The sequence below is a fragment of the Phocoena sinus genome, chromosome 15 (genome assembly GCF_008692025.1).
Source record: "Phocoena sinus isolate mPhoSin1 chromosome 15, mPhoSin1.pri, whole genome shotgun sequence".
Taxonomy (NCBI): domain Eukaryota; kingdom Metazoa; phylum Chordata; class Mammalia; order Artiodactyla; family Phocoenidae; genus Phocoena; species Phocoena sinus.
The window spans coordinates 81,270,392-81,287,164 of record NC_045777.1 but is presented as its reverse complement, the minus strand read 5'-3'; the positions used below and the strand labels follow the sequence as shown (position 1 = coordinate 81,287,164).

The 16,773-nt window shown below is 57.0% G+C and overlaps 1 protein-coding gene across 1 annotated transcript; it reads right to left on the bottom strand.

Annotated features, from left to right (window-relative positions):
* Positions 1 to 2,900: 2,900 nt before the first annotated feature.
* Positions 2,901 to 15,279, bottom strand: TFR2 (transferrin receptor 2). The gene is made up of 18 exons (XM_032605678.1): positions 15,222 to 15,279; positions 14,727 to 14,979; positions 14,440 to 14,626; positions 11,461 to 11,601; positions 11,271 to 11,382; positions 11,047 to 11,169; positions 10,535 to 10,651; positions 10,268 to 10,407; positions 9,737 to 9,900; positions 8,930 to 9,049; positions 8,209 to 8,291; positions 8,066 to 8,129; positions 7,910 to 7,977; positions 7,751 to 7,827; positions 7,573 to 7,657; positions 7,257 to 7,484; positions 6,789 to 6,929; positions 2,901 to 3,625 (listed from the first exon to the last, which is right to left on the bottom strand). Exons 1-18 carry the CDS (start codon positions 15,252 to 15,254, stop codon positions 3,344 to 3,346), a joined length of 2,418 nt encoding a protein of 805 aa, XP_032461569.1. The 5' UTR covers positions 15,255 to 15,279; the 3' UTR covers positions 2,901 to 3,343.
* Between the last annotated feature and the right edge of the window lie 1,494 nt (positions 15,280 to 16,773).

Sequence of the window (16,773 nt, the reverse complement as noted above, 5' to 3'; positions counted from 1 at the left end):
GCCTGCCAATGCAGTGGACACGGGTTCGAGCCCTGGTCCAGGAAGATCTCACATGCCGTGGAGCAAGTAAGCCCGTGCGCCACAACAACTGAGCCCACGCGCCACAACTACTGAAGCCCATGCACCTAGAGCCCGTGCTCCACAACAAAGAGAAGCCACCGCAATGAGGAGCCCGCGCACCGCAACGAAGAGTAGCCCCCGCTCGCTGCAACTAGAGAAAGCCTGTGCACAGCAACGAAGACCCAACGCAGCCCAAAATAAATAAATAAATAATAAAAATAAGGACCCTGGTGATTACGTCCCCCACCCCCACCCCCAGCATAATCACCCTGTGTCACTTTGCTAAGGCTGCCACAGACTTGGTGGCTTAAAAAACAGAAATTAGGGCTTCCCTGGTGGCGCAGTGGTTGAGAGTCCGCATGCCGATGCAGGGGACACGGGTTCGTGCCCCGGACCGGGAGGATCCCACATGCCGCGGAGCGGCTGGGCCCGTGAGCCATGGCCGCTAAGCCTGTGCGTCCGGAGTCTGTGCTCCGCAACGGGAGAGGCCACAACAGCGAGAGGCCCACGTACGGTAAAAAAAAAAAAAAAAAAAAAAACAAAACAGAAATTAATTTCATCACAGTTCTGGAGGTTAGTGTCCAAGACAAGCCGCCGACAGGTTTGGTTTTTCCTGAAACCACTCTCCTTGACTTGCAGGTGGCACCCTTCTCGCTGTGTCCTCACATGGTCTTTCTCCTGTGCACGCACATCCTTGGTGTCTCTCTGTGCATCCAATTTCCTCTTCTTATAAGGAGGTCAGTCAGATTGGATTAGGCCCATTCTGATGGCCTCATTTTAACTTAATTACTTCTTTTTTTAAATTTTGGCTGCGTTGGGTCTTTGTTGCTGTGCGTGGGCTTTCTCTAGTTGCGGCAAGCGGGGGCTACTCTTCGTTGCGGAGCGCGGGCTTCTCATTGCGGTGGCTTCTCTTGCTGCGAGGCACAGGCTCTAGGCGTGCAGGCTTCAGTAGTTGCAGCATGCGGGCTCAGTAGTTGTGGCACGCAGGCCCTAGAGCACAAGGGCTTCAGTAGTTGTGGTGCGTGGGCTCAGTAGTTGTGGCTTGCAGGCTCTAGAGCACAGGCTAAGTAGTTGTGGCGCACAGGCTTAGTTGCTCCGCAGCACGTGGGATCTTCCTGGACCAGGGCTTGAACCCGTGTCCCCTGCATTGGCAGCCGCTGAGCCACCAGGGAAGTCCTTTAATCACCTTTTTAGAGGCCCTATCTCCAAACACAAACACATTCTGAGGTACTAGAGGTTAGGGTTTCAACATAGGAACTTGGGGGGAAACAATTCAGCCCCAAACACTCCCCATTTCAAGATCCCTGACTTAATCACCTCTGCAAAGCCCTTTTTGTCGTGTAAGGTAACGTTCATTCACAGATTCTGGGTATTAGGATGTGGACATCTTTGTCCAGAACTTTATTCTGTCTACTACAGGGAACAAATGGACAAGGTGGAGAAGGGCTGAGAAACAACTTTGGGAAATTTGTTCTGGACAGTATGTCAGGGAAGTAAGGTGTCGAGGAGGCTTCTGACCCCTAGTCCAGGCTCCTGAGAACCCACCAAGTCCGACTCAGGGAGGTAAGGAGGACGCAGTTTCATCTTGGAACCCAGGAGCATCCCAAGCCATAAACTAAGAAGCCTTCACTTCCCAGCATCTGAGGAGCAGGCTAGGACCTCTCACGCCATACTGGGAGCAAGAGAGGACCAGGAGCCTGAGAGGCGGACCCTAGGATTTACACAGCTGCCGGGAAGAACGAGGGCCATAGCCTCCTGAGACCATGATTAAAGGTAAAGTGGTGGCAGCAGCACCTGTAATTCCCTGCTCTCCTGCAGCTTCCACCTCAGTGGACAACAATTGGCCAAAGGGGACCCAAGAGGCGAGAGAGGTCCCAGGCTGGGCTAATATAATGGCTGTGTAATCAGTGCAGTCTCACAGGGGTCTGTGCTCCAAATGGGGCCCTGTGCTTAGGGGTTAGTGCCCTGCGGTCTCTATCTTGAAATTCTTAATGATTTCACCTCTGAATTTGTGTTTTGGAAGTGTAGCCCGATGAGACAGTGGAGCATGTGCTGGGGGTCCTGCCTCTCCTGGATGGGTTCTCACCTGTTGGCTCCCTGCCCTCACCCAACCACAGTTGCCACCCTCCTTCCCCAGTAGGGACCTGGGTGCAGGCACACAGAGGGTCCAGGTCTGGGTCTGGGTCAGGGTTAGGCACATGTGCTATCTATAGCAAGTCATAGGGCAGAACCCTGCGTGCCTATGGGGATCTGCCCCAGAGTATTTCCTTGTCTCAGGGATCTGGACATTAAATAACAACTTAAAAACCACCATGACAGGTTGAGAGACTGTGGAAGAAAGAAAAAAGCTTTGTTCTTGCTTTTTAAAAACAATTTTTTTTTTTTTTGGCTGTGCCTTATAACATGCGGGATCTTAGTTCCATGACCAGGGATTGAACCCACACCCCCTGCACTGGGAGTGTGAAGTCTTAAGCACTGGACCACCAGGGAAATCTTGTTTTTTGAACAGAAGGCCCCACATTTTCATTTTGTACCAGGCCTTGCAAATTATGTAGCCGTCCCTGGTCCCAGGAGAAGGTACAGAGCCAGCCCTCCACCCGTGGTGGTCTTTGGAGAAGGACCCTCCTTACTTCCTCAGGCAGTCTCCTTAGTTCCTCAGGTAATGGGAATAGCTCTTTAACCCATGGAGACAGCATTCCCACTTCCATCCTCTCTGGCCCCTTCTGTCCAACCCTTCCCTAGCTCTCAAGGGAGGGATGACTGGGTGAGGTGAGGGTGAGGAAGACGCATAAAAGTGCCTGTAAACAAAAGATGCCACAGGTGGTTTATTGAGGTTCAAACCCCAGCCCCTCCCACTGCAGGACATAGGTTGGCCATAAAGTTATGGTCACAGCGGATCTTTCCCACCAAGAAGGCTGGCCAGGTCCCAGGGCCTAGGAAACCTTCCAGAGTGGTCTCTAGCTGTAGAGGGGGGACCCTGCTCCTGAAGAGGAAGGGGCTGTGATTGAGACAGCAGATGCTGCTCCCTGATTAGCTGACAGTATGACCATCCCATTATGGAAGGCACTGCTCACCTACTCCTACGTTGCAGGGCCTGGGGTGTGTGGGGGTCTGCGCTGGCGTCCTTGCTGGGGCCCTTGGAGGTACGGTAAGGGCTAAAAATGAGTCAGCAATGGGAGGTGGTGCACAGGCATCTCGGTCACCCAGAAATCACTCGAAGGGAGAGCAGGCGGTCTCGGCAGGGGTCAGGGGCATGTGCCCCGACCCCACCAGCCCACGGGCCTCAGAAGTTGTTATCGATGTTCCAGACGTCCCCGCTCAGCGCGTTGGCTGCCCCCTGCAGCGTCCAGGTGAGCAGGGCCAGCTGGCGCCGGAAGCGGCTCTCCTGGAAGCCCAGGCCCCGCGCCACCTGGGCCTCCTCCCCAAGGGCCCCAGGGCCACTCGAGCGCAGCAGCCGCACGTGGTCCACCAGGGCACCCAGCGTGTGGTCTCCGCGACCCAGGAAGATGTGGCGGAACGGTGAGTCGGCCGCCGACACGTACTGGGACAGGAAGTAGAACTCCACCTGCGCCGAGAAGGGGATGTGGTTGGAGCCCGAACACCAGTTCCAGACCAACCTTGAGACCTCATGCGCGCTTAACAAATACTGTTGAGCAGCCTCTTTAAGTCCCACCTCCCTTCGGCCACCCAATCAGGAATGGTCATTCTGTAACGTCATCAGTAGTCAGGTAGGATACGTCCTCCCACTGTGTTTTGGGTTGGATCCCTTTCTTTCTACCCCTTGAGCTTCCAAGCCTGCATCTTTCTTCCTCACCCATTCACTTCCCTGCCCAAAGCCTCAAAGAACCGTCTATCGTCCTGCTGTTCCTCACCTCCCCATACCCCAGTCATTCCTGCCCACCTGCGTGAATGTCCACAACCCAGAGTCAAACGACAAGGGGACAGGCCAGCCCTAATGAAGTGCCTGACTCTGGGTCCTCACCCTCTTGACTCAGATGCTGTTGTTTTTTCCTGAGATGGCCGCGCTCCCAGCCCAGTTCTCCCACCTCTCTGCCAGCCTCTCCGGTTCCTTCTGTTCCCACCTGTGGGCAGGCCCAGGGTTCGACCTCTACTTTCTCCTCTTCTCATTACCTACAATCCAATGGTTTTCAACCCTGGCTGCACATTAGAATCACTTGAGGAAGATTTTAAAATTACCATATCGTGGGTGCCACCCCAGCAGAATCAGAATCTCTAGGGGTGGTCTCACAGACTCATGTCTTCTTAAGTCCTCCACCTTTCACTCAGAGAGCTCATCCACGCCCCTGGCTTCAACTGGGACCTCATGGGGACAATTGCCAAGTCTACTCCACAAATCATCGCCTGGAATCCTATCCCCCAGTCTGCTGGACCTCCCCACTGGGGTAGGGGGTACCCAGCCACAGCCTCACACACATGTAGACACCAACTTCTTCCAAAACCTGACCTTCGCACCCACCTTCCCTCATGAGCACCATGGCGTACCCCAGGTGCCAGGCTCTCAACCTCAAAGGTGAATAAGAGTTGGGTGGACACAGGGTCAGACTTTGGTTTCCAGTTTCTCTTTGGGATCAGACTGCCTGGTCCTTAATTTCAGCTTCACCACTTACTGTGTGATTTTGAATAAGTCACTTAGCCTCTCTGAGCCTCAGTTACTGTGTACAACAATAGCAAACTCACAGGATTTGGAGGAGTCCTAAGGGAGAAAGTGAAGTAAAGCCTTAGCACGTGATAGCCCTCAATAAATGGCAGCTGCTATTATTATTCTCCTCCTCTTCCCTCAACACCCAGTCCGTCCATTTTTCCTTCCAAATGTCGCACACCAGTTCAATCCCCTCACCCACCCAGAGCTCAGCTATCACTAACTTCGTTCCCTTTTCAAGCCATTTACACTCTGGCCAAGTATTTCCTAAAATTTCACTTTGCCCACATCAGTGGCCTGCTCAAAAACCTTCCAAATTTCCTTGATGCCCAGACCCTCAAAACCCAAACATCTTTTTTCTTTTCGCCTTGCCATGTCGCATGTGGGGATCTTAGTTCCCTGACCAGGGATCGAACCCGTACCCCCTGCAGTGGAAGCGAGGAGTCTTAACCACTGGACCACCAGGGAAGTCCCAGAACCCAAACTTCTTATACTGGCGTTCAAGTCTCCCCATAGTTGATCCCTAACCCACTCCCCTCCGCTCCTCCACAGGGCTTCTGTTCTGGCTCTGCTGGTCTACACACTACTCCCAAGGAAAGCCAGGCCTAGTGCACTGCCATGCCCTTATTCTTGGTGTCTCCATCCTGAAACATGCTCTTTTTGTACCAACCCAAGTTCTGTCTGTTCCTCAAGACCCACATTATAGTCTAAAGCAGGGGTCAGCAAAGTTTTTGGAAAAAGCCAGATCGTAACTATTTTAGGCTTTGCAGGCCACACTGTTTCTGTTGCAACTACTCAACTTTGCTGCTGTAGCACACAGGCAGCCGCACACAATAGAAAAATCAACGAGCATGGCTGTGTTAAAATAAAACTTCATTTACAAAAACAGGTGGCAAGCCAAATTTGGCCTGCTGGCTAGTTTACCAACCCCTGGGTTAGAACCACAAAGTTCCCTGGGTCTGGCCCAGCCCTGTTTGAGGTTCTGAAGCCCTGCATCTTTTACTCTCCAGCCCTGAGTCTGAATCCTGTCCCTTACACACAGGTGCCCTTTATCCCTTGGGGGGCACATTGCAACTTTAGGGATAGGGTGAGGGGGGTGTCTTTTTTTGTCTCTAGAGTCTGGCACAGCGGGGGTTAAAGCAAGATCTGTGAATGAGAATGAATCGCCCGTTCCAGGAGAAAGGAGCCAGGACCAAAGAGCAAGATGGGTGGGCTTGTGAACAGAAAGACGGTATGAGTGATGCCAAGGGAAGCAGGCAGGGACACAACAGGAAAAAGGAGGGGGGAGAAAGAACAAGACCTTGCAAGGGCCAGACATATCATCCCCAAACCGCGCATGTGTACACCACGGGGTACCGGTTCACCCCACACTCACTGAGGATGGCCCTGCTTATCATTTTGCCCTATAGACTTTTCCCCTCGCCTACAGTCCCTACCCACCCATTTCCAGAGATCAAAGGGCTGCAGGGTTGAGTTCTTGGGGTAAGGAAATGGAAGGAAGAGGATGGGTTGGAACTGGAGCTGGGGTGCAGGCTGCAAAGTATTCAAAGCTAAGCAGGAGGGAATAATAATCTTGTATAACTTTCACATGACACCTCCTCCAGGCAGCCTTTCTGGGTTTCATCCATCTCACCAGAAGTAAGAGAGCTCTCTACGCTCTGAATTGTTTACACCATTTGCATCTCCCAAGCCATAATCCTGTGCCTCTTAGACCATGGACCACCGTGGACATGCTTCTTCTCTCCAGAAGGGAGAGGAGGCGGTGGGGAACCGGAGGGGGCGCGGTTGTCCCAGTTCTGCCATTCGGTGGCCGGGCGACTGTGGCTAAGGGGCTGACCCTCCCTGTCTCATCACTTTGCGGGCCCGCCTCTGTGGTCGCTCCAGCTTGGCGGGTCTGGGAGCAAAGCACTGTGAGTCCAGGACTGGGAACGCCCCGAGGACAGGTACAAATGAAAGCGGAACGAGGGTAGGACAGCGCACTGGCGCAGGGCCGAAAGGAGGGGCCCCACGCCGCCGGAAGAGGGCGGGGCGGCGCGGCCGGCGGCGGCCGGGCTGGGCGGGGCCTCACCCGCATAATGCGCACGTTGTACATGCGCGTCAGTCTCTCGTCGCTCTCCTCCGAGCTGTAGATCTCCTTCCGCAGCTTCTCGGCCGCCCGGATGTAGTCCCCCCGCGCCGAGTACACCCACTGGAGGGTCAGCCCGCGGGCCTGAGGGCGAAGGCGCGGGCTGGGGCCGGCGGCAGGGGCCCAGGTGCTGGGGGACGGAGCTGGGACCCCGGGCCTGGCAGGAGTGGGGAGGTATAGGGGGACAGAATGCTGGGGGCAGAATGAAGGGAGAGAGAAGACCTGTGCGGTTGGGCGGGTGCTAGCTGGGTCCTAGGGGCTTAGTGACTGGGGCAGGAGTAAAGGGGCCAGGTTGCCAGAGGGGCCCTAGACCAAGGAGACAGGGGCCAGATCCCCTGGCCCGGGCACAACTTTAATGGGATATAGCACCCCCCACCGCCAGAAGCCGGGAGCAGGGTTGGCGTCTTGGACCTTGAGGTCCCCAGAGAACTCGTTGAGGCTGCCGATGTGCCTGAGGACCACATCCCCATAGCGGCCGAAGTCGAGGGGCAGCAGGTGATCGTGGCTGAGCCGGATGAGGAGCTGCCCGGCGAGCTGGGCCACAGCCTGAGCCACGGCAGGCAGGCGGCCCCGCAGTACCCTGTGCAGGTTCTCATAGGTGTCGTCCTTCGTGTGCAGGAACGGGTACATCGGGCCATCCTGCCGGGACAGGGCGGAGGCTGGCGCGCGGGCACAGTGCGAACAGGCCCAGGGGCTGCTGTTCTGGGGCAGGGCCCGGAAGTCTCACCTCCATGAAGGAGAACTCAACGGCAGGGACCCCCGCAAAGGCCGTGAAGGAATAGGCACTGCTGTCCATGGGCAGCGGCCGGATCCTGGCGACGGGCAGGTTGGAGCGCTGTGTGGGTTCAGGGTCCCCCCACATATCCCCCCCCAGCTCTCTTCCCTCCCCTCCCTGCCCAACTTACACCTCAGCTTCCCAGCTGTGATTGTTGAACACCACCTGCTCGAAGAGGGTCTGCCCACTGCGGTTAGGAGAGTCCACCTGGGGGCAGGGTGGGGGGCACCAGTCAGGCTCTGGCGGCCACCAGCTTCCCTTCAGCTCCCACTCCTGGCCAGGCTCTTACCTGCTTTAGGATGTTCTCGATGAGGCTGATCAGAAGGGGGCTGGTCTTGGCGTGGAACTTGTCATCCCCTGTGGAGAGGGATGCCGGGCTCAAGGCTTGGCCCGGAGGGCAGGGTGCACCAGAGGGGGCCCAGGTGGTGGCACTGCCCCTGCTCACCCAGCACTGCGTTGTCCAGGCTCACATAGACTACGGCTTTGAGGTGCAGCACGCTGAGGTAGCCCTGTGGGTGAGGGGTGTGGAGTATAAAATCCCCCTGCCTCTCCCCACTGCCTGACTACCTGCCCAGGACCCCAGGTTACCTCCAGCCACTCCATGGAGCCCACACTCCCAAAGTCACCACCATCCCAGCTGATGAAGAGAAGACTTCTGCGGGGCCGGAAGCCTGGGGGCGGGGGGAAGGAGGGAGGATGGGCTGGGCTGGGGGCCAGGCAAAGACCCACCTCTTTGTCTTCCTCTGTCCTGGTCCCCTGGGATCTCTCCTTCCCTCCCATCAAGCCACCATCCCAGCCCATCTCACCTGGGTCTGCCCTGACTCAGCTGTATCAGTGATGGGGATTGCTTACATAGGGAATCTCCTGCTTAATCTTCACTCAGACATGGACTATTAGTACTTTCATGTCTAAATGAGGAAATGGGGCTTCCCTGGTGGCGCAGTGGTTGAGAGTCCGCCTGCCTGCGGGGGACACGGGTTCGTGCCCCGGTCTGGGAAGATCCCACATGCCGCGGAGCGGCTGGGCCCGTGAGCCATGGCCGCTGAGCCTGCGCGTCCAGAGCCTGTGCTCCGCAACGGGAGAGGCCACAACAGTGAGAGGCCCGCGTACCGCAAAAAAAAAAAAAAAATGAGGAAATGGAGGTGAAGTGACTTGCCCAGGGCCACACAGCCAGAACACGGAGGAGCCAGGTTTGGAGCCCAGGTCTCAGTGGCCACCCTCCAGCCTGTGCTTGTAACTGCCTCTCTGCCCTGTCCTAGCTCAGACCACAGCCCCAGCTGCCCGGCCCAGGCCCAGACCCTGACCTTACCATTGCTCACCATGGAGGAAAAGGTCCGCACCAGCTCCAGCAGTATGGCGGTCCCCACGGCGGACCTGGCTGCTCCTGGGCCCCATGCATCCCTCTGGGCCCCAATAACAACATAGTGATCTGGGGGAGGGGATGTTGGGGCCCACCTCTTACATGGGCAGAACCCAGAGGCTTCTCCCTTGACCCTAGGAGGGTCCATTTCTGCAGGACCCTCACATCTCTGCAGCCCCAGCCCTGCAATCCCTGCTGCCCCTAAAGAGAGTTCCTCTCCTCTCCTTGGCCCTTCCTGGGTGGGCTGCTCCTTCATCACATTGCCTGGGGTCATTCTGGGCTCCATTACCTGCCTGATCGGGGTGCCCCTCTGTTCACCAAGTCCTGACAGATTTAAAATCTCTCTCTAACCCTTCCCACTCCCACTCCCACCACCAGCATGCTCATCTGAGCCTCATCACAGGCCTCCCTGTGCCTCTTCCTTCAGTGCTTCTAGGTACCACACTCTTTGGCTCAAGAACCCACTTTGATTCCCCACTGTTATCCACAACAAGTTATGCTTGAAAGGCTCATTTATCTAGTCTGATCTCCCTTTCATGCTGTAACATCACCCAACTTATGCTTGCTCACCTCTGGTGCTAGGGAACTCACTACTGTGCAGAACTGCCCATTCTGTCTCGGGACAGCTTCAACCGTGAGGTCTCCTCACTGCCACCCCCCTCAGTTCCAGCCCATCCCCAACTTGCCAGCCTCCCTCCCTGCTAACCCCAGCTCCCCTGCTGCAGGGTGTGGGTGATGCTGGATAAGCAAGCACACCTGGCTCTGAGCGGCCCTCGATGCAGCCAAAGATGTTGCTGATGGGGGTGGAGGCCCTGTGGTTGTTGACCCCTAGGTGCAGGCCTGGCCCAGGGCCCAGGCGATAAGGGGAGACTGGGAGGTGCCCCTGCCATTCCTGGGGGGCCACAGGGCCTTCAAGCTTCCTGGGGAGGGGTAGAGCAGAAAGGGTTAGAAGTGGCAGAGAGTCCCAGGCTATAGAAGAGCCCAAAGCCCCCACTTCACTCTTTCTATCCCTCACAACCTCTGGCTCCAGCTCTCTGCATCTGTACTCTGCCTGAGGGGCCAGTGTAGCCAGGGCTGCCTTGGACAGTTGTGCAGGTTGTGTCCTGCTCAAGAGTGCCCAGTAGAGGTGGGTGTGATACCCAGCTGGAGCTCCACTCACCAAATGGCAAGAGGCCGCGCCCACCCAGAAGAGCCACCTTGTTCTGGTTCACCCAAAGGCACCTTATGGGCTAGCTGCAGCCTACCTCTCCCTGCCTCCTCCCCTCCTGGTCCCCACATGGCCCCCACCTCAGTAGGAGGGAGGCGGTGTCCGCGCTGATGGGCTGGGCTGGGATGCTGGGGAGGCCCGAGGACTGGACCGGAGGGAACTGGGTTTGATTGAAGGAAGGGAAGCCAGGTGTGTAGGGATCTCCCGTTCCCAGGTGCACCTGTGGGGAGAGGGTTGCCCACACTGAAACTGAGCCGGGCTCCCCAGAATAGGGCGCCAGCCTCATCCTAGGCAGGCTGTGCAGCCCTGGGACCACAGGAAGGCACTACTGGCTCCCCGAGACTCACATGTCCATACACAGCCCGGTGGCTGGACAGGCTAAGCTTGTGTGGGCCCTGGGAGAAGTCTGCCGGGTCCGGGTATATGAGCACTCCTTGGGCCCCAAAGTCCTGGGCACTGGCCACCTGGGGAAGGGAGGTGGCTAAAGGACCCCTTCTCCCAGAGAAAATGGATTTATAAAGGCTGAAGGAGCAAGTAAAAGTGGAATGGCACGGCCTCTGAGCTGCAGCTGTGGATCCACAGAGAGGCTGTGGGCACCCCCTGGACCTCGCCTTCCGCCCTCCCGCAGTGCCTCGGCAGCCCCCAAACCTCACTGTACCCCACATCCCCTCCTGTTTCTGTTCCCCACCCCAACCTCCTGATTTTGTTCCCTGCCAACGGTTTCTTACGACCCATTTGGTTCTTCCTTTTCTCTCTGTGACCGCCTCCTAGACGCTTCCTGTTTGCCGCCATCCGATCCCCGGACTCCCCAGCCGGCACCCTCCCCGCTCCGCCCCAACCCGCATCCAGGGACCCTCACCTTCTGGGCAAAGTTGATCACCCCCAAGCGCACCAGCAGGAGGCGCCCCTTCGGCTCCACGCCCCGGGCCCGCAGGTCCTGCAGGTCCTCCGGCCGCCCGTAGTGGGCGTACACCAGCTCTCCCTGGGGAGGGAGGATGGGGAGGGCAGTGAGGCGCGCCCCTGCTCCACCGCCAGGGAAAGAGCACGCTGCCCCATCCTGGGGACCGGGCAGGACGCGCTCACCGTGGCGTTGCCCGTGGCGCTGTAGGGGCAGTAAACGTCCGGGTCCTCCAGTGGCAGCTGCTCCCCATGCTTCCCGGCGGCATCCACCCAGTGCAGGGCGTTGGGGTGAGCCCTGAGGAGCGGGGGTGGTGAGCGACCCACCCACAGGCCGCCCACCCCTCCTCGCCCCCCCCCAACCCCATGCACTCACGGGTCCGGGAACTGCAGCCCCACGTAGTGCGTGTCCATCCACACGTGGTCCAGCTTCTGGCTCAAGAGCACCGCGCGGAGGTCCTGAACCAGGGCTGCCATCCCGGCCGAGCCGGCTACCCTTTCCCGAAGGCTGGTTTGCCTGCGCAGGGAGAGGGGGGATTGGGGCGCAGGAGGAGAGAGGGGCAGGGACTTCTGGGGACCTGGAGGAGAGGGCGGGAGCAGGGGAAGGATGCCAGAGGTGTGGGGTGGCCCCAGCCCCGGGCAGTGAGGGGCTCTTAAGGCTCTCCTGCCATCACTACCAGGGTTGCACTGGAGGGTCTCCAGGGCCTCCTTCTGCTTAAACCTCAGCTTCTGATAGCCAGGGGTCCTGTCCACCACCCCTTAGGCTCTTCACAGGTCAGGCCAAACTCACCAGTCTACCTACTGTCCCCTCCACACATACACACACTAGCCTGTGCTTTGCCCCAGGCATGAAAACACTTTTCTTCCAAAGGGCTATCTGGGCAGAGGTGAGGGGCCCTGCATCTCTCTCATCCTCCAGCTGGGCCTAATGGAGACACCTTACACCAAGGTTGCCGGTGGAATCTGGGGTCACTTGTCTGGTTGGAGACCTCACCCTGTCTTCTTCCATAGTCACCACCTAACTAGCCAGCCTGCTGTCACTGGAACGCTCCCTGATCTTCCATCTTGCCTGTGCCAGCACGGCCCCTGCATGGCCTCTCTCTCAAGCAGCTCCACCTGTGCTCTTTCCATGGCAAACAAACTTCCCTTCTCAGCATCATCACCGAATACCCCTTCTACCTTTTGCCTTGGCAGAAACCTGGCTGTCCCTTGGGAGGCCAGGTCTCCTTCGGGACATGTGAAAAAAGCAGCTCAGGCTCTCATATCACCCAGGCCCAGAGAGGAGGTGTGCTTCTGGCTCCACTGTTCACGTTTCTGACCATGAAACTCTCTTCCGTCAAAGTCCCTGCCATCCAGCAGTCCCACCCTCTGTCCTTCCTCGCTGCTGTTATCTTTTAGCCAATTGGTCACTTAGCCACTTTCAGTGAAGACTTTGGCATCTGGCCAGCCACTTCCCTGGCCACATCCTGGATCTTGTCCCCAGAACTCCATCTCTGGAATACTGATCCAATTTACTGAACACCTACTAAGCACTAGGCATGGTGGTAGGTGCTGGAGACTGCAAGATAAATAGGACACAGTTTATCATATAAATCTTAAAAGTTCCAGAATCTCACTCCCTGACTGGAGCTTTTCAGGTTGGAACTCACTCCCTTAGGCTCACTATACCTGTTCTGCAACTCCATGGAGCACTCCACACTGTCCAATTTCTCCATGTCTATCAGCTCCTCCCTGGTTTCCCTTCCTTCCCCAACCAACCTAGAGTCATACATCACCTCATTGCCCGCTCCCTCTCACTGCTCCCGTCTTGCCTCCCTGCCCTTTGATGGCATCCACAGTGCCACCCCCCACCTCCGTAGATCTGTCAAACCATCCACTTGCTCAGGCTGTACCCAGACTACTAAGTGTTGCTCAACAGAATAAAAACAACAAAAGCCACCATGCATGTAGGGACTTCTCTGGTGGCGCGGTGATTGGGAATCCACCTGCCAATGCAGGGGACATGGGTTCAAGCCCTGGTCCAGGAGGATTCCACATGCCGCAGAGCAACTGAGCCCATGTGCCACAGCTACTGAGCCCACACGCCACAACTGCCGAAGCCCATGTGCCTAGAGCCCGTGCTCCATAACAAGAGAAGCCACTGCAATGAGAAGCCCGCACACCACAACGAAGAGTAGCCTCCGCTCGCTGCAACTAGAGAAAGCCCACGCGCAGCAATGAAGACCCAATGCAGCCAAAAATAAATTAATTAATTTAAAAACCAAACGAAAACAAAAAAACATGCACGTTGTTGATTCAAGCAAAGTGGATCCAGCAGTGTATCAACAAATAATAATACACTTTGATCAAGTTTATGTTGATCTCATGAAGACAAGGAAATCTATTAATACAAATGACTACATAAACTTTAAAGAAGAAAAATCATGTGATCATATCAATACATTCTGGAAAAATATTTGAAAAAAAATTGATTCTTGTTCCTCCTTTCCTGATCATTAAAAAAAAAGAAAAAGTCTCAGTAAGTTAGGAATAGAAGAAAACTTCCTTAATTTACTTTTAAAAACCTAACTGGGGGAATTCCCTGGCGGTCACTGCCGAGGGCCCGGGTTCCAAAAAAAAAAAAAGCAACTATGACAAAGTATTAGAAAAACATTCCTATGAAAGTTAGGAACTAGGCAAGGATATTTACTATCTCATTACCTAAATTCATGTCCTCTCCAATGCAATAATAAATGAAAAAGATATAAAAGATATATGCATTGGAAAAGAAACTATGCGTCTCTCACTAAATATAGATTATATAATTTTCTACTTAGGAAACCCAGGAAAACCCACTGAAGAAATGATTCCTGACCTCTTCTCTGGACCTACCCGAGCAGCTCCATCCCAGTAGGAAAAGGTGACCTCAGCAGGACAAAAGAAACGCTAGCCTGCTCACGCTGGGCTGGCAGACCCCACAGATTGGGGGATGGTCTTTGCCCACACATACATTTGCTTCTTTTTCTGATTCCCTAAGTTCCCCCTTCTCAGAGACCCCTAGAGCTCCCCACTGCCACAGGTCAAAATCCAAGCTCCTCAACGTGGCATTCAAGACTTTTCTGGATCTGTCCCACTTCATATGTGGATGCTGGAGCCCTCTGTGCACATTCAGGCAGCTCCCTCAGCTTCCAAATGTGTCATCTGCTGCCCTCCCTCCCCTCAGCTCCAAACGCCTTCTATCCTTCCCAGGACCGCTGAACAGGGAGGCCAGGGCGGCAGGTGGAAGGACTCAGGGTCCCGGGTGAAGAGGAAGGGAGGCTGAGTCTGAGCAGATGATGTTTTTTGAGGGCCTGGAATGGGACTGGCTGATCCTCACCTGATGGTATCTTCCAGACGCCCCTCCCCCAGGTGCCGCAGAAACATGGCCTGGAGGTCGCTCCAGTACAATGTGCCCTGGTGGGAGTCCGGGCCCAGCTCATGGTTCATGTCCTCGCTGACCACCATCACGTCATCCCCACATGCCTGGCAGGACCCCCGGAAGACCACGTAGCCCAGGAGGAAGGCTGGTGGGTGGCAAGATGGAGAGTCTCCTTGTGCCCCTCTCTGGACCCCAGATATCTCCCCCAGCCCAGCCCCTCCACTGGGGGTGGGGATGACTCTCACCCCCAGTGAAGATCAGTAGGGCTGTCAGGACCAGGTAGGGGGTGGCTCTTCGTCCTGCTGCTGCCCAGAGTCTGGGGTTTTGCCGAGCTGGTCGAGAGCCCAGGGGCTCGGGGCCCCTCAGCTCCATGGGGAAGAAGTGGGCCGGTGGCTCGGTCCCCTCCTCCCTGTCTTCCTCTTCCTCCTCCAGGGGCCCCTGCTGGGTGCCCTCCACACGCTTGTAGATGGTCTGAGAGGGTCCTGGGGACAACCTTTGCTGTAGGGGCGTGGTGGACATGAAATCGGGGAAAGAGGCCTGGAGGATGGGGAGGAATCTGGCGATAACAGGGTCAGTGACTTCGGGGTGCCATGGGCACAAGGCAGGGGAGAGGGCCCCAAGAAGCAGGCTGGGGGGGAGAGTAGGAGGTAGGGAAGGGGAGGGGCCCGCCTTGGGGTTTGGGAGGGGACTGAGGACCTGGAGAGAAGGCCTAAGGGTCTCCCAACCCCACTCTATCTTACCGCTCTCTGGAGTAGACCCCAAAGCCGCTCCATGCTCGTGCCCCCTCCTGAGCCCTGCAGTCTGTCCCCCACCCCCAGTGATAAACCGTTTGTGGGAGCCCCAAGAGGCCCCTTATCAGCCCTGGCAGGCAGCCTGAGCCCAGGCCCTTCGCTGCCTCCCCCGTCCCAGGGTGGGGGCACAGTCCGGGCTTCAGTTCAGCCTTCCAGACACGGCCCCCAGCCCAGGCTAGAGGATGAGGGGCTGTGCCCTCCCCTGCCAATCCCTCCGCAGTCCCACTCCTGCCCTCTTCTTGCAAAACAATCAATTTTTTGGCCTTGGGGCAGACTTTGGCCTCTAGTTCCCGTCAAGGCTGGGGGAGGAGGGCTGATGGCTGGGGAAGGCGGAGATATGGATGCCCCTTCCACCCTCCTGCTTCCTCCCTTCCCAATGTCCTTGGGGACCCCTTCCTAAGCTCCCCACCATGAACACCTCTGCCCCTTGCTCATCTGGCTTGCGGGCTCCCCAATACCCAAGCCCTGTAACACATTAGCTGCCCTCCCAGTGGGATCCCTAGCTGAAGGGGCCACAGTGGTGTGACCTGGGGTTTGGCCTGGCCATGTGGGTGCCTGTCCCATTGGAATCAGGCTGCAAGGGGGGGTCCAGGCTCCTGCTGGCTGCTGCGGAGGGAGGTGCATGGGTGGGAGCACATGGTCAGGCAGGGCCGGTGAGTGCTCCAGGATGGGGATCCCGCCTGGAGTCAGGGATCTGTGGGTCAAGGCCCACCAGGCATCAATGGAAAGAATCCTGGCCAAGGCCCGGGCAGAGGTGGGTAACGTTGGACAAGTGATGGTCCTCCCTGGGCACCTGTGCCTGTTTGGTTACCAAAGGACTTGGACCACACGGGTTTCTATCTCTTTGGGGTCTGGGGACCTCAGAACACAGGCACAAACTACTAAGTTTTACCTACAGTTTCAGGCAGGGGGCAAGGAGCTCTGGAATGGAAGGGCTCAAGGGCCCAGTGTCGGGGTCTTCCTGGGAGACCTCAGTTCCTACCCAAGTTGGGAGAGTTCTGAGCTGCTGGGAAGTACCGGTGCCACATTCCCTGCCCCACTCTTGTCACCGCCTAGCGCCCCGGAAAAGACAGCTTAGTCCCGTCTCACCTGAGCTGTGGGTCCCGGGGTGCTTAAGTGCGGCCTCTCGGGAGGCCCGAGGCCCCGCCCACCCAAGATCCCACCTCCGGCCCCGCCCAGGCCCCGCCTCTGGGGCGGATCCTCGGCTCCACCCCGCCCCTACCGCCGCATCCTCTCTCCGGCTCCCACTTCCCGCCGCAACTCAGCTCCTCGCTGGGCGCCTAATTGAGCGACTCTCCCGGGTTCTCGCTGCGTGATCCTCCCTGGATTGCGGCCCCTTTGAAACCTGAGGCATCCGTGGCTCCTACGGCTCTGCCCCCGCCCGCAGACCTTGCCCTGGCGTCCACCGTGCGATTCCGAATGGGTATAGGTGTGGTCCTCCCTTCTCCTCTCTCCAGACCCCTGCCCCACTGCCCACCCCCAAAGAGGCCAACTTTTTTTC

What these genes read in the sequence shown, in the direction of transcription:
- TFR2 (XM_032605678.1), bottom strand. Translation starts at nt 15,254, where the DNA reads ATGGAGCGGCTTTGGGGTCTACTCCAGAGAGCG. An exon ending in CGAGGGCCGCTCAGAGCCAG is followed by an intron (nt 9,050 to 9,736) that starts GTGTGCTTGCTT and finishes CCCCTCCCCCAG; the next exon opens with ATCACTATGTTGTTATTGGG. An exon ending in TCGAGAACATCCTAAAGCAG is followed by an intron (nt 7,828 to 7,909) that starts GTAAGAGCCTGG and finishes CCCTGCCCCCAG; the next exon opens with GTGGACTCTCCTAACCGCAG.